At 32.9% G+C, this 14130-nt stretch overlaps 1 protein-coding gene across 1 annotated transcript in view; it reads left to right on the forward strand.

Moving 5' to 3' along the window:
- Nucleotides 1-14130, forward strand: part of LOC106465153 — a 46782-nt gene that overhangs the window by 23588 nt on the left and 9064 nt on the right. Inside the window, exons 4-6 of the mRNA XM_013925351.2 lie at nucleotides 1156-1344; nucleotides 11008-11288; nucleotides 11937-12107. Coding sequence (XP_013780805.1) covers nucleotides 1156-1344; nucleotides 11008-11288; nucleotides 11937-12107 — 641 coding nt within the window. The remainder of the gene's footprint in view (nucleotides 1-1155; nucleotides 1345-11007; nucleotides 11289-11936; nucleotides 12108-14130) is intronic.

The raw sequence follows: 14130 nt of genomic DNA on the forward strand, positions 1-14130 counted from the left end.
TTTGGGTGTAGTGCAGTTCTCCCACTAGGGTGCCAATCTTCTGTCGACACACCCATGATCTCTGCAGATGCTTTCTGTATGGATAGTGCCCTCATTGGCCCCCTCCACCTTATCAGTGTGGGATTCTAGCTGTAAGTGTCAGCAGAAGTAATTATGTTTTGGAAGTTAACATTTTCCTAAATTGAAAATGTATTTCTAATACTTACCTCCACTGACACTCTCCTGCCCTTCCTCCTTACTAATAGCCATCGTTAGAGACTGGGATGGAATCAGTCTCAAAAAAGTGGTAACATTATCTAAATAAGGTACTTACATACAGTACCAGGATAGAGGGTGTATTGACGGAGAGTATCACGAGTTAAATATCACCAAGGGCAATTGAGTGGGGTATAAAAGACAAGCAAGAAAAGGTGAAACCAATGCTTAGATGAGAAAAGGAAAAAACCCTAATAATAGCTATAAGTGTGAGAGGATGTAAGTATTATTGGACAATGCTTTCAATTTGGGGAAATGTTAGCAGCTGTGTTTCGCCAGTTCAGATGTTACACACAATAAGACTTTGTGACATATACAACAATTTTAATTAGCATTTCCGTTAAGACTATGTAACCCAGTACAATTCTTAATTGGAAGGTCTTAATTGATAAGGATACACAACAGGTACGGGGGAATTGTAATACAATTATACATTATTCTCAGGGAAAACCTGTAAAAATAATGTAATTATAATTACATGTTATTTTTATGATGTGGTATCACATCTTTGACTGAACAAGATATTTTGTCTATTTGATGTTGCAAATTTTATTTGAAGGGAGATGGAGGAATCAAAGCTACTTCTAACTTATACTTCAGTAAAATTATTTTTTTTATCATAATGACCTTGTCTAAAACTAAACTAGTAACATTGTCTTTCTGTGTTTTTTGTAAACATTTATTAATCCAAAGCCAAGTTCAGTCTTTCATCTCTTGTTAGAATTTCAAATCCTAAATCTGTTCTTTTATTGGTGTACATGTAATTTCCTTAGGGTAAGAAACTTATATAATTATTTTATCTGTTATGATTATCTCAGCAGTATGATTCTAAATTGAATTTATTTCTAAAATAAGATACTTTCTCATTTTAAAAAACAACAGAAATTTTCTGGTTAATAGGAGACATTTGTTGAAGATTCCCCTGGTGTGGCTCGGCATGTCATTGGGATAGTTCACAATGCAGCTTACAACTTACCAGATTTGTTGGAACTTATGGCTGACAAATACCCTAACCTGGTTGTTAAGATGGGCACATTAACCAGGACCTCGGATATTGAGACAACTACAATGGCTAAGTGTAGAGAACAAGTAAGTAAAAACTCCTGAGTTATCATGAAAACCATAATCTAGTGATTAGTGTAGGCAATTTAATCATGACCTTGGATATTGAGTCACCAACTATGGCTAAGTGTAGAGGACAAATGTGGTATCACTCTGTACTTGGATTTCTGACAGAACAGTTAATTAGGATATTGAGACACCAACTATGGCTAAGTGTAGAGGACAAATGTAGTATTACACTGTACTTGGATTTCCGACAGAGCAGTTAATTAGGATATTGAGACACCAACTATGGCTAAGTGTAGAGGACAAATGTAGTATCACTCTGTACTTGGATTTCTGACAGAACAGTTAATTAGGATATTGAGACACCAACTATGGCTAAGTGTAGAGGACAAATGTAGTATTACTCTGTACTTGGATTTCTGACAAAACAGTTAATTAGGATATTGAGACACCAACTATGGCTAAGTGTAGAGGACAAATGTAGTATCACTCTGTACTTGGATTTCTGACAAAACAGTTAATTAGGATATTGAGACACCAACTATGGCTAAGTGTAGAGGACAAATGTGGTATTACACTGTACTTGGATTTCTGACAGAACAGTTAATTAGGATATTGAGACACCAACTATGGCTAAGTGTAGAGGAAAAATGTAGTATCACTCTGTACTTGGATTTCTGACAGAACAGTTAATTAGGATATTGAGACACCAACTATGGCTAAGTGTAGAGGACAAATGTAGTATCACTCTGTACTTGGATTTCTGACAGAACAGTTAGTTAGGACCCATTAACAGAAGGTATGAAGGACACCATGTCACACAGAGTTTGTGTTCTTAAATTCAATCCAATTTAAGTTAATGTTATATTCAAAATTAAATAAAAATATTGCAAAAATCTGCCTAGCAGAGAAGAACCTGGCTTTAGATTCTCATAAAATAAAATCAGTAACAGAACCAGGTTTTCTCTCATTTGCCAGTAGAAAAGACAGCTTTTTACTCTAGTATGCTACGAGCTTTCCTGCAAAAAAATGCCAAGTTTTCAGTGAATCTAGGTCCCAGCCAGAGATAGAATGACGAGTTAAATTTGTTTTCTTGAGTAAATTTGTTTGTCCAAATTGAATGAAAGAAAAACAAAAGTTTTGAAAACTTAACTTATTACCTAAGGGAGAGAAAACACATGGTACCGTTCTATACCAAACTTTCTTCCCCTCTAGCCCTAATTCTAAAACTACCGAAAAACAATAACTTTAAATGCATGTTGCTCAAGAAAATGGTGACCTTGTCCTTGCAAGCTATGTGACAAGTAGTTTAGCAAAAACAACTTTGAAAAACACTACCACAAAAGAAAGTGGTTGCACCCCTTTTATGAGAAGGGGGGTCTAACAGACCGTGCTTCACAAAAATGAACTAAAAGGTTAAAACACCTCTTTAAGGAAGAAAATATGGCTGTATCCAATAACAATGATATCGCCAAAAAAGATGCCAGTTGGGGAATTCAGGTTCAGGGCGGAGCTAGCATGACAAGAAGTTTGGTATGTTTGCTTGAGCAATTTTTTTTTGTTATAGCTGAACTGGAAAAAACAAAATAAAAAACAAACAGAAAACACATGGTATCATACTGTACCACACAAGTAAGTAAAACTTTCTGAATTATCTTGAAATTTATACGTTGTTACATTGGTTAAACTAACTAAACTTTTAATGATATGTGAAAATGAGCAATATCAGTTTTTTAAACATTTGCAAAATTGGTAAGTATAACTAGAATCAAAGACTTTGATTTTTTATTGTGTAATTGATGGTCTGCAAAAATTATAATTAAAATTTGTAATTATGCAGGTCCCTGCTGCCAAAATGTTTTGGTACCATCAATTTCTAGACTGTAGTTTATAAAAGGGTTGAGGTTGAGCTTGATATTAGGGCTTGGCAATTAGTGGAATGTACTAATTGATTATTTATTAGGCTCATTGACACTATAAGAATGCAGTTGGTCAATTTGACTGTTGGAACTGTTAAACTATACATACTAAAATTTGATTTTATTAAGGCAGGGTTTTAGTAAACATTGCAAGTGTTTTATGCACAAGAAAAGAGATTTTTTAAAAAAATTATTTCTACTAAAACTTTATCTTTAACTTTTCAAAGTCTCTATTGAGTCAGTCTGATTGAAAGGTGATTTTCATGCTAAGAAAAAAAAAAAGACTTCTTTTCACCTTAAAATTTTTAGTATTTCATTTACATAACCTCTAGAACCTCCTAAATGAGTATAAATTTTTTTTTGGAGGGGGGTGTAAAACTATTTTGTTATGTTATTTGCTCTACCATAAAACTAACTAAAGAAATCATGAATGCATAGTTAAATGAAATTAATAATACCTTTTTTTCCTCTGTACTGATTCCAGTATTGATCAGAAAGTTCCAAACTACTTATTTTAACAGTTGCAATTTTTACATCAATTTTCTTTTAATTTTATAGTTTTATTGATGTACTTTATACACATTGGAAAAGTAATTCTTGCAACAAAAGCAGTAACTTGCAGTGTTTAGCTGTTTCTTGTAGAGCTAACGTATACAACAGATAATCATGTCATGTTTCACACCAGTGCTCAGGTTAGTGTAATTGTAACTTTAGGCATTTTATTTTACTGAAGTTCTGTTAGACAAAGCTGAGAAGTTTAAAATTTTTATATTTTAGATATTTTTGTTAAAAAATATAACAGTAAATACAAAATATACATAAAAATAAGGATTGTAGTATTCACTGCATACTTGAGCTGTTTGCACTCAAGTAAAAATATTTTAAGTTTTCCCATAAGCCTCATTGAGTCTCAAAAATTTGAATGAAAAAAAAATTTTGTAGCTTTCAAATGTGCATTTTAGAACACAAAAAATATATCGGGCAGTAGAACACAATGTCCAAAAACTACTGTAATTTATTAGGCTTTGAGCACCAAATTTAATCCAAAGAAGTTCTTGTCAACAATCAGATTATGTGGGAAAACCGAACACAGAATTTTAAGATTTACATAGTTAAGTATTTGCTCTTTTTGTTGTTGTAAACATGTAGATAAGCCACATAAAGTTGACTAGCAAAAAATCTTGAAAGTCTGAAAGAAGACTTCTCTCTGGTTGATTTAACAAACTTATCCATATCTCATCAAATCAAAAAGTTAGTGGTTCATACTTTATATTCTGGCTTGTATTTATATATATAGTCTATGTTTCTAATTGGTTGGAAACTGCAGCAGCTTATTTTAGAAGTTAGAAAAGTCTGAAGATGAGAAATTGAAGTTAAGGTATATCACATGACTCAGAAAAATGAAGATTGATGGATTTTTTGAGATTAGTAATATAAATTTAGATAATATGAAGCTTTTAGTTATAAATTACTTTTCTTGTGCAGTTTATTAACATTTCTGAATTAAATTTTGAGTTTAAAACTGTAAAAGATCATGACGTGCACACTTCAACCTGATCGTACAGAAAGAGTTAATTGATTACAGTCAACTAATTGATTATTCTCACATGAGATTAATCTTCCTACTTTCAGCTTGTTGTTGTTGTTTTTTCAGATATCTTTGAAGAACCCTTCATTTAGTATGATATACACCTTCAGTTAAAACAATTTAAGATTAAGTTACTTTTTTAATCCTAAACTGTTGTATGTGGAAATGTACCATGTACACAATGTAGAATCAGATCTGTAACAAGCTTAAAATGCAATTAACACCAGTCCATGGGTTTCTCCCCACAGATTTTACAAGTTTATTGAAACAAAATATGCTAATTCTTTGTTATAAATAATTTTCCTTGTATTTCTTATGATAAAACTAGTAAAAACAATTTTCACATAGTCACAACAAATTCACTCTAATTGTGTATAAACAAAAACAATACAACATTTACTAAATGACAAGAACACTTGTGATGGTACTAGATGACGTCTTTGCAGGGGTTCAAATTATAAGGCGTAAAGTAAAATGTTTTGGGAATCACTAATATCATCATCATGTGAAAAAAAAATCTTAATTACAGACATTTTGGATTTTTTTTTCTTGTTCTGTCATCATTGTGAAAAACTTTAAAAAATACTTAACAACTTTATAAGTGTAAAAACACCATAAGCTTTCAAGCAAAAGGTTGTTGATGTATATGGAAGTTTAGAAAGAACACATTAAAATGATTAATATGTTCACATTTTACAATGCAGTCTGAAAGAAACTGTAGAAACACATGCCTGCTGTGAAATCAATAAATGATACGACCGTACTAGGCAGAGTTTAAACGCTAGACAACAGCCGAACTTTAGTTTTACGTTTTCAGTGCTTCCTATCTAGCGAGAGCTAGTTGTAATTGAGCAGCAACCATGTTTGTGTAAATAATTTAAGGACTTAATGATATCACATGCTATTAGATTGAGCAGCAACCATGTTTGTGTAAATAAGTTAAGGACTTAATAATATCACATGCTATTAGATTGAGCAGCAACCATGTTTGTGGAAATAAGTTAAGGACTTAATGATATCACATGACTGGTGTTAGTCCACAGATGACATATATATAAAGTCATAATCTTGACTTGCCAGTCTCAAGACACTTTTCAGAAGACAAACATGACTTGTCTCATCTCAAACTTGTTCTAAGATCTACACCATAGACTGTTACTTACATGAAGAACAACACCCTATTTATACTCTAGGTACAATTTCTCTACATGGTTTAAATGAGAAATGTTTGTTTTGTATCTGTATTTCTGACATCTTCTGACTTTTCCCACCATTACTTCTCACGTATGAGTTTCATATTTCTTTACATCTTTTTTTTTCTGCTTCTCTTTCACTTACATCATTTCTTTGCAACAGTTAATTTGACAGTATTGTTACAACACATTTTGAATGATCTTTTGCACTTACTCATATTGTTAAATTTTTTAAATTATATTTGAATATGTTCTGTCTATACAACTTTAATTAACATCACCAGAAGAAGAGACTAAGCCCGAAACATTGTGTCAATTTAAGTTTTCCTAGATTTTATTACCATTGTATCTAGTGTTGTTGTTTTTTTTGTTGTTTCTTAAACTTTGTCCTAGGTCTTTTGTATAGTTTTTTGTGTCTGTATGCATTATTGTTGTCAGTCGGTGTCTATTAATTTCTGAAAAATACACTTAAATGAGCAAATTACTGAGTAATCCAAATTTTTTTGAGCAAATAAAGAATAATGAATATTTACTTGCCATAACTTTTTTGTTAAAGTAATCTTACCCTAAGTGACATTTTTGTTGTTTTTTGTAGCTTGTTAAAAGTACAACATTGTATTAAGATAAAACTATTATTTAGTGATACAAGATAAACACAAGGGGACATAACTGTGACTAATTATGTAATTGATGACCACTAAGCTAAATCCTTACCTTCATGAGTTGTGTATAATAAAAGTAGTAACAGCTAATATTTTGATTTACTTGGATAGTCATAAATACTAATTTTCAATTAGTTGATTACTTTTGTGAGTCATGACAGTAATAGATCAAGCTAAACAATCTTGAATTAAATAAAGATAATAATGACAAATCGTAATGAAAATATTTTGATTATTTAGATATCTGGAAGAATTATAAACAGCAATAATCTGTAACTAATTTAAAATTAGTAGATTTGTTTCATAATATTAATCAATGCAATGATGCTCGTAAATAATCGATTACATCAGTTACTGAAATTAATCACAAAGTATGCAGTGTTAAATAGTTATATGTTCGTCTGTTTTGTGCATCCTACTATAGTGAAATGTAAGTAACATCTGTTGGTATGTATTTTATAAGTTTGTAAAAATAGATCTGAAGTTTCCATGATGATTGTCCATAACAAAGTGTAACTATGGACTGGTAATCAAAGATGTGGGAAAATTCAATAGCTTACCTTAGTAAAATAGAACTAACTTACTTTTCAGTTAATGGATGCATGTTAAACTATGTAGTGTTGTCTGAGAATGAGATTAAATAGCAATTCCAGGAAAATAACAAAGTAGAATTGCACATGTATGTGATATTCAGCACTGTGAGGTACCAGTTAAAGGCTACCAATCAGCAGATGATTCATTTAGTTGTAGTTTATGTAGTCATTGTTTCTACCAAAAGATGGTACCATGAACATTTGTCATTTGATAATAATTGTCATATTAACTATTAAAATGGCTTATTGACTGATGCCAGAGTTAAATCGGGTGTCTATTCCTTCTTCAGAGCAAGAAGAAAAATGAACTTTGAAAACTCTAACGAGTTTTAGATAATTGGTTAGACTTGTTTGCTTCCCAATCCTAATGTGTATTACTCTAGTAATAATCCATGAAAATGATGCATTATGACAGAAATAATTGTTTCTCCCTTTTAAATCTGTTGAAGGTGCACTTTATCGAACCAGTGAGAAAAACAATAATACATATTATACACCGAATGAGAGAGAGCATTATCAACAGAAACCAATGGTCATAATTTTACTTATTAGCTCAGTTCATAAGTTGTCAGGATGATTCTAGAATAATTTGTTGTTTAGAAAAAGTTTTTTTTTGTATTGAAGTGGTTTGAGTGACATTACGTTACTATTAGACAAATAATAATTTAAAACAAGTCTTTCTTTACTAGCCCCAGTAAAAATAATATTATAGCATTTCAACCTCATACCTCAGTGCCAACAAGGCAGAAGAAGAAGGAAAAAAGCTTTCAAGGAAAGATGGTAGAAGGAACAAGTTGCCAAGGGTTCCAAACAGGGTCTGGATGAGAGTGTAAAGAACCACAAAAAAGTCTCAATTAGGCAAATGAACCAGATAAAGAAAAGGAGAAAGGAAGGACCAGGGAAGAAAAAATAGAACCATGGCAAAAAAGGTGAAAGGTGGCTGACAATGCCACATAATATCCTACCATGGTCTAGACTGACAGTCTCTAGTAAAACAGCCTTGTAAAAAAATTCAAATGATGGGCAACAGAAGAATGGCCCAGAAGCAGAGAGTGCCTGATGGACCAGTAGCAATAAAAATGCCACTTTTGTTAGAAAAAAAATTGAGTGAAAGGATGAATTGAGTGGTACAAAAAAGGGCAATGTAATATGATAATTTGCCAGTTAAGGAAAGATTGGACAATCCCACATGTCAAAACATAAGGGTGATGCTCCTGGATAAAAGAGTAATGTAAAAGGTTTGAGCAAGAGGAACCTCTATAATGGAAGAAGAAGTGCCTAAGAATAGCAGTCAGTGTAGGAAAGGAAACAGAGCTGGCAAATATGGTGCTGTCAACAAAACTCGACAAGGAATGTCACAGAACATCACCAAGATATGTGGGATAGGTGGATAGCAGGGAACACGTGCAGAAGAGAAGAGGCCAATACAAGCAGAAGGTGTTCACAGCCAGAACAGCCAATTTTGGATCTGGGAACAAAAAGAGCTGAGGTTTCTAGACATTCCATGACTTGAAAACAAAATAGGAAAAGATGATCTTGAATTAGGTGCATTGAGAAAAGGACCACAAGATGAATCAAATATAGAGGTGGAGTCAGAAACAACCAAAATATAAGACCAGTCATTCCAGATGAACAATCTCTCATGGAATAATAAATGTTGCTATAGATACGGTCTACCAAGGAGAAGCAAAAAGTAGCCAAATATCCAGAAAGGAATGGAAATGAAGGCTGAGACTGCAAACATAGCAAGCAAAAGTCATTATGACCTGGCTGAAGACATAAAGAGCAAAAACCATATTAAAAGGTAGAGCCTTAAACCAGTAGATCATATCATGATGTACAAACAGAAGGAAAAATCATATTGATGTAGTTATTAGAATGTTAAGAAATAAATCTGAGCCATGGACTGCCTTCATTCAAAGGCCAGGAGAAACAACCTATTAAGAGGAAGAAACCTCTTTAACTAAAACTGGGGGATCATCAGAAGTGATTCAGAGAAGAAGTATGATGAGGGGATGTCAGTCCCTAAGATTCAAGAGGACAAGGCAGAGATAAGAATAGTAACACAGAGAGGAACAAGTGACATTCTCTATGGTATTCAAAACCAAAAGTTGCAACATTTTGTTCTTGAGAGAGTGGAGGTGCTGAGGATCAGAAGATTGAAGGAAAAAAAATGGGTAAAGAGGGAGAGGAGGAAGAGTTAGAGACAGTGGATAAGAACCTAATTTACCCTGATGTTTTATTTTCCTTTCTTATCCTTTATTACGTATTATTCATCTTGACACAAGTCAACGGTGTCCTCGAGACATATTACAGTGTTTCTAGCAGACATGTGCAACCCTTTGGCGAAATTCTCTTGCATCATGTAATATCGGAAACCTTGAGAACTGATGCAAAATATGGTGTATATTTAAAAAAATGTTTAAACCATTTAATTACGCATTTTAAAACATTACTAATACATAATTAACTGAAATATAAGAGTAACACCTAAGTACAATTTAAACTGTATCTTTAACTATAACATATTTAGGTAAGAAACAACCGTATGTGCTATAGTTGATCAAGCAGCCAACAATACTAGAGTCAGTTACATGTACTACATGGTGATAACTGCATGCCATTTTCAAAGTAACCACTGCTAGATTATAGTGTAAAATGAGCTTTTTCTAATGAGTATAATGTGTATGTAACATCTACATGTAGGCTACAAAACTCAAACAAGTCTGTTGAAAGTGGGTGTAGCACCCATCAGGGTTGAAAAGATTTGTTATTTGTTTCAACTGTATTCATTCAGAGATCTTTGAAATGTGAGAGTCAAAACGTTATGCAAGCAACTACCATTCTATTATTGAAGATACAGAAAAACAAAGTAGAGAATTTTCATAGCTCGTTGGTCAAATGACAATAGATCTGCCATTTTAAGTTGTTTTTTAAAGGTTTTTTTTAAATAAAGGACTTAAAATTTAGATAACATAAAACTTTGAATCATAACATACATTATAATGTTTATTTCATTCACACAATAATAGTAAAGATGTTTTATTAAATTTTGAATGTAACACAGTGACTTGTGCAGAAAATCATTTAAAGGGGCACCCATTGCAAAAGGGTTAATACAGACTGGATGAACTCTGCAATTTCAACTATTGCTCATTGTTTAATCAAATCAAAATCCATAAGTTATATTTAATTTGACTGGGTATTTTGTGAAAATGTGAAGGGGCAAATAGATTTTTAAGGACAAGTAGCTTTGTCTGACATTCTGGCCCTTTGACAAGAATTTTATTTTTCAAAATTTTCACACAATGTGGTTTAATGTCACACTTTATCAGCATAAGGCACTGCATACCATTAAGAGTTTTTATATCGATTTTTGACTACATACAGTAAAGTTTTTGTGTATTTTGTAATAAATATAGTTCTTCAGTAGCCCTTTCATGATCTTCTAGTTTTTTTTTCTCTGTGTGAAACCCAGAAGTTGAGTCTTCAGTTTGTGTTAAACTTTCATGTGTGTAAGGTTTATGTATGCAGTTTAACCTCTGTTTCTGTGTGAAAACATTTTCAACCATCATTATCCTGCTGGTTTATTTCTTACTTCCTCAATTTTTGTATGAATAATAATACTAACTTGATGTTGAATAATTTTTTTCAACTAATATTTATGAAGGCTACTGATGTAAGATGAAAATAATGAATCTTAATAGATAAACATTGGTTGGTTTCCAGGTTCATAAGTGCTATAGTCAAGGTACTTACAGAGCAGGGCCAGTCCATCAGGTCAGCTTGGTAGGAACAGTGCATGAAGAAGCTGGTGGATTTTTTCCTGAAATCCTGGACATGCTGGAAAAATGTCCATTCTTAAAGTTGACAATGCCCTGGGGATTTTTATCATCTGTACAAATGGCTTCACCTCAGGAAAGTAACGATGGTCCCATACTGTGGATACGTCCAGGGGAACAGGTGGTTCCCACTGCTGACATGCCAAAATCTCCTTTCAAAAGAAAAAGGTACTTAAAAAGCATAAATAATAAAAAAAATGTTTAATAACCAAGAAACTTGTTTTGAAAAAAAAGAGCAAAAATTATTTTTTAACACTACATAATGTAGCTGTAAACAAAGTAGTGTTATTAGTTTTCCTGATGTGCTTGAAAAAATTTATTTTGACAGAAAAGTTGATAAAATGAAAACAAATATAAGATTACATTTAGGTGATTTTTAATGTTTTGAAATATTCAAAGATTGTCTTAAATTTTTACATTTAGTTATCCATATTTATTCACACACTATATAAAAATATGGATAACTAAAGCATTGCGTAAGCCTAAGCATACATTTTTATAATGGTTTTGTCTGAAAAATTCACATCAATTGTAATATCAGCTGATTTTGAAATCCTATATTATGTTATTGATGTGGTTCATAACTTTTCCAACTAATGTCACTAAAAACAATAGCTCAAAACAGAATAAGTGTTAACAGGGCAAATAAGGACCTTACTTTTTGTTATCATTCATTTTATTCTAACAGCTTCAGACATATTGGGTTTTTTTTTCACATCAAGTCATTTTCTAATGCAAGAAGGTTAAAAATGTTCAAATTCAAGAGATAGAGTATAAGCTCATTAATGTTCAAGGATTACGTACATTAACATATAGGAGTGGATCAAATGAACTACGCAATCTTCAGTACCTTCCTCGAGCCTCAGAACCCAGAGAAACTATGTTTGAAGACCGTACTAAATGTCACGCTGACCATGTAGGCCAAGGAATAGACAGGCTAACAACAGCTGCTGTAGGTGTCCTGAAGGCGGTTCACTGTGGAGAAGGGTAAAATATTTTGTGATTATTTGATGCAAAATATATTTGAAGTTGTAAGTTCTCTCTCTCTCTTCTTTTTTATTTACTCAAATATTAAACAGAAGGTACTAAATCATGAAACAACAGGCATTATGTCACATGTCTACCATTGTAATGCTGTTGATTTTGGAGAGAAATAAGTGTCAGGGTTTTTGATAACACAGAATTCAGAGTATTTTATGCACAGATTTTGAAGTTCACACATAAAAATCACATCATAAAGATAATTCACGAATAAGAAGTTTGGTTATATTTGTCAAAATAGTATAGAAATGCATTAGTTTCTAATGCTGAATGATTTTAGAGCAATCGTCAGTATTAAACACATTTATACTTTTGAGGCATTAGGTGCATGTGCATAGTATACGTTGCAAATTGGCTTGACCCGTGTAAACAGTAGCTGAGTTCATGGATGTCATGTGGTTTCCTGTTTGTGCAGAGACCTTAGTCACAAAACTATGGGCCTGGCATGGCTAGATGGTTAGGGCGCTCGACTCGCAATCTGCGGGTCGTGGGTTCGAATCCCCGTCACACCAAGCATGCTTGCCCTTTCGGCTGTGGGGGAGTTATAATGTGACAGTCAATCCCACTATTTGTTGGTAAAAGAGTAGCCCAAGAGTTGGCGGTGGGTGGTGATAACTAGCTGCTTTCCCTCTAGTCTTACACTTCTAAATTAGGGACGGCTTGCGCAGATAGCCCTCATGTAGCTTTGTGCAAAATTCATAACAAACTACAAAACTATCAGTGATATGAGAAAGAACTATCAGACTGATTCATTTATTTGAGTGGCTTGTTAATTAATCACTTCTAAATAGTCTGACCTTCATGCCTACAGCTTACATTCAAAAGAAACAACTTAGATCAGATTATCAAACAGCTTCTTTGTAAGGTTGTTAATAATTGATCATGAGCTGTTACTTGTTGCATCTTTGATGACCAATGGTAACCAATGATCAGCCTAATTATTAGACTAAAGGCTACATACTTGGACTTGTAAGTAGTACATGATCACAAAAGAGTTGTTTTAAAGATTTCAAAGCTTTACCTCAGAATTTGACACCCAAAGCTATTTCACCCTCAGTTCTAAAATTCTGTGGAGAATCCTGACATTCTTCCAGTATATCTGGAAATTAAAAAATCTGTTAGCAATAATTGTGATAGACAGAGGTTTAGATAAAAGTACAGGAGTTTTTTTTATATATGAAGCAAAACTAAAATTTATTCAAATATTTATACTGCATAAAATATTTGTAGCAAACTTGCTTGTGCATTTTATTGTAAATTGTTATGTTTCTTAAATTTATATTGACTTAATACTGGTACGTTTAAAAGTACTGAAAAAAATTGCATTGGTCTGTCTTTTTCTCACTCATTCCAGTCTTTTATATCCCACCTAATGGCCCTTGGTGATGTTTGTCTCATGACTCTCCACCTATGTCAATGCACTCTCTATCTTGGTACTGTATATAAACACCTCATTCAGATAATGTTATCACTCTTTCTTAGCAAAGCGTCACTAATGGGTTTCCCAGTACTACAATAGTAGTAGGGGGAGGTCACTTGGTTGAGACTTCAGTGACATTATTTGAACTGAGATGGAGACATATTTTGTTCTGTGACGTTCCTCCGGGGGACTCTGAGGGTGATTCTCAACATTCTGAAGATAATTTAGATTCACTTTATCCTGTGCCTTCTTTCAGTCTTTTGGTTTTTCAGTACCCCTGTGAGACAGTGGTGAGTTTATGGACTTGTAACACTGAAATCCGGGGTTTGATTCTCTATAGTGAACACAACAGAGAGCCCAACGTTGCTTTTCTCCAACAAAACAAACTTAGCTGACCAAATGTTGTTCCAATCAACAGTAATCAACACAGTCTTTAAATTCGATAAAAATTCAATAAAAAACTGTCCCATGTTTTTCACCATTGCAGCTCAAAAAACCATAGTATATCTATTAAAAACACAGTCATTTTAAACAAAGAACCCAACATAA

The sequence above is a fragment of the Limulus polyphemus genome, unplaced genomic scaffold, assembly GCF_000517525.1.
Source record: "Limulus polyphemus unplaced genomic scaffold, Limulus_polyphemus-2.1.2 Scaffold1851, whole genome shotgun sequence".
Lineage (NCBI taxonomy): Eukaryota > Metazoa > Arthropoda > Merostomata > Xiphosura > Limulidae > Limulus > Limulus polyphemus.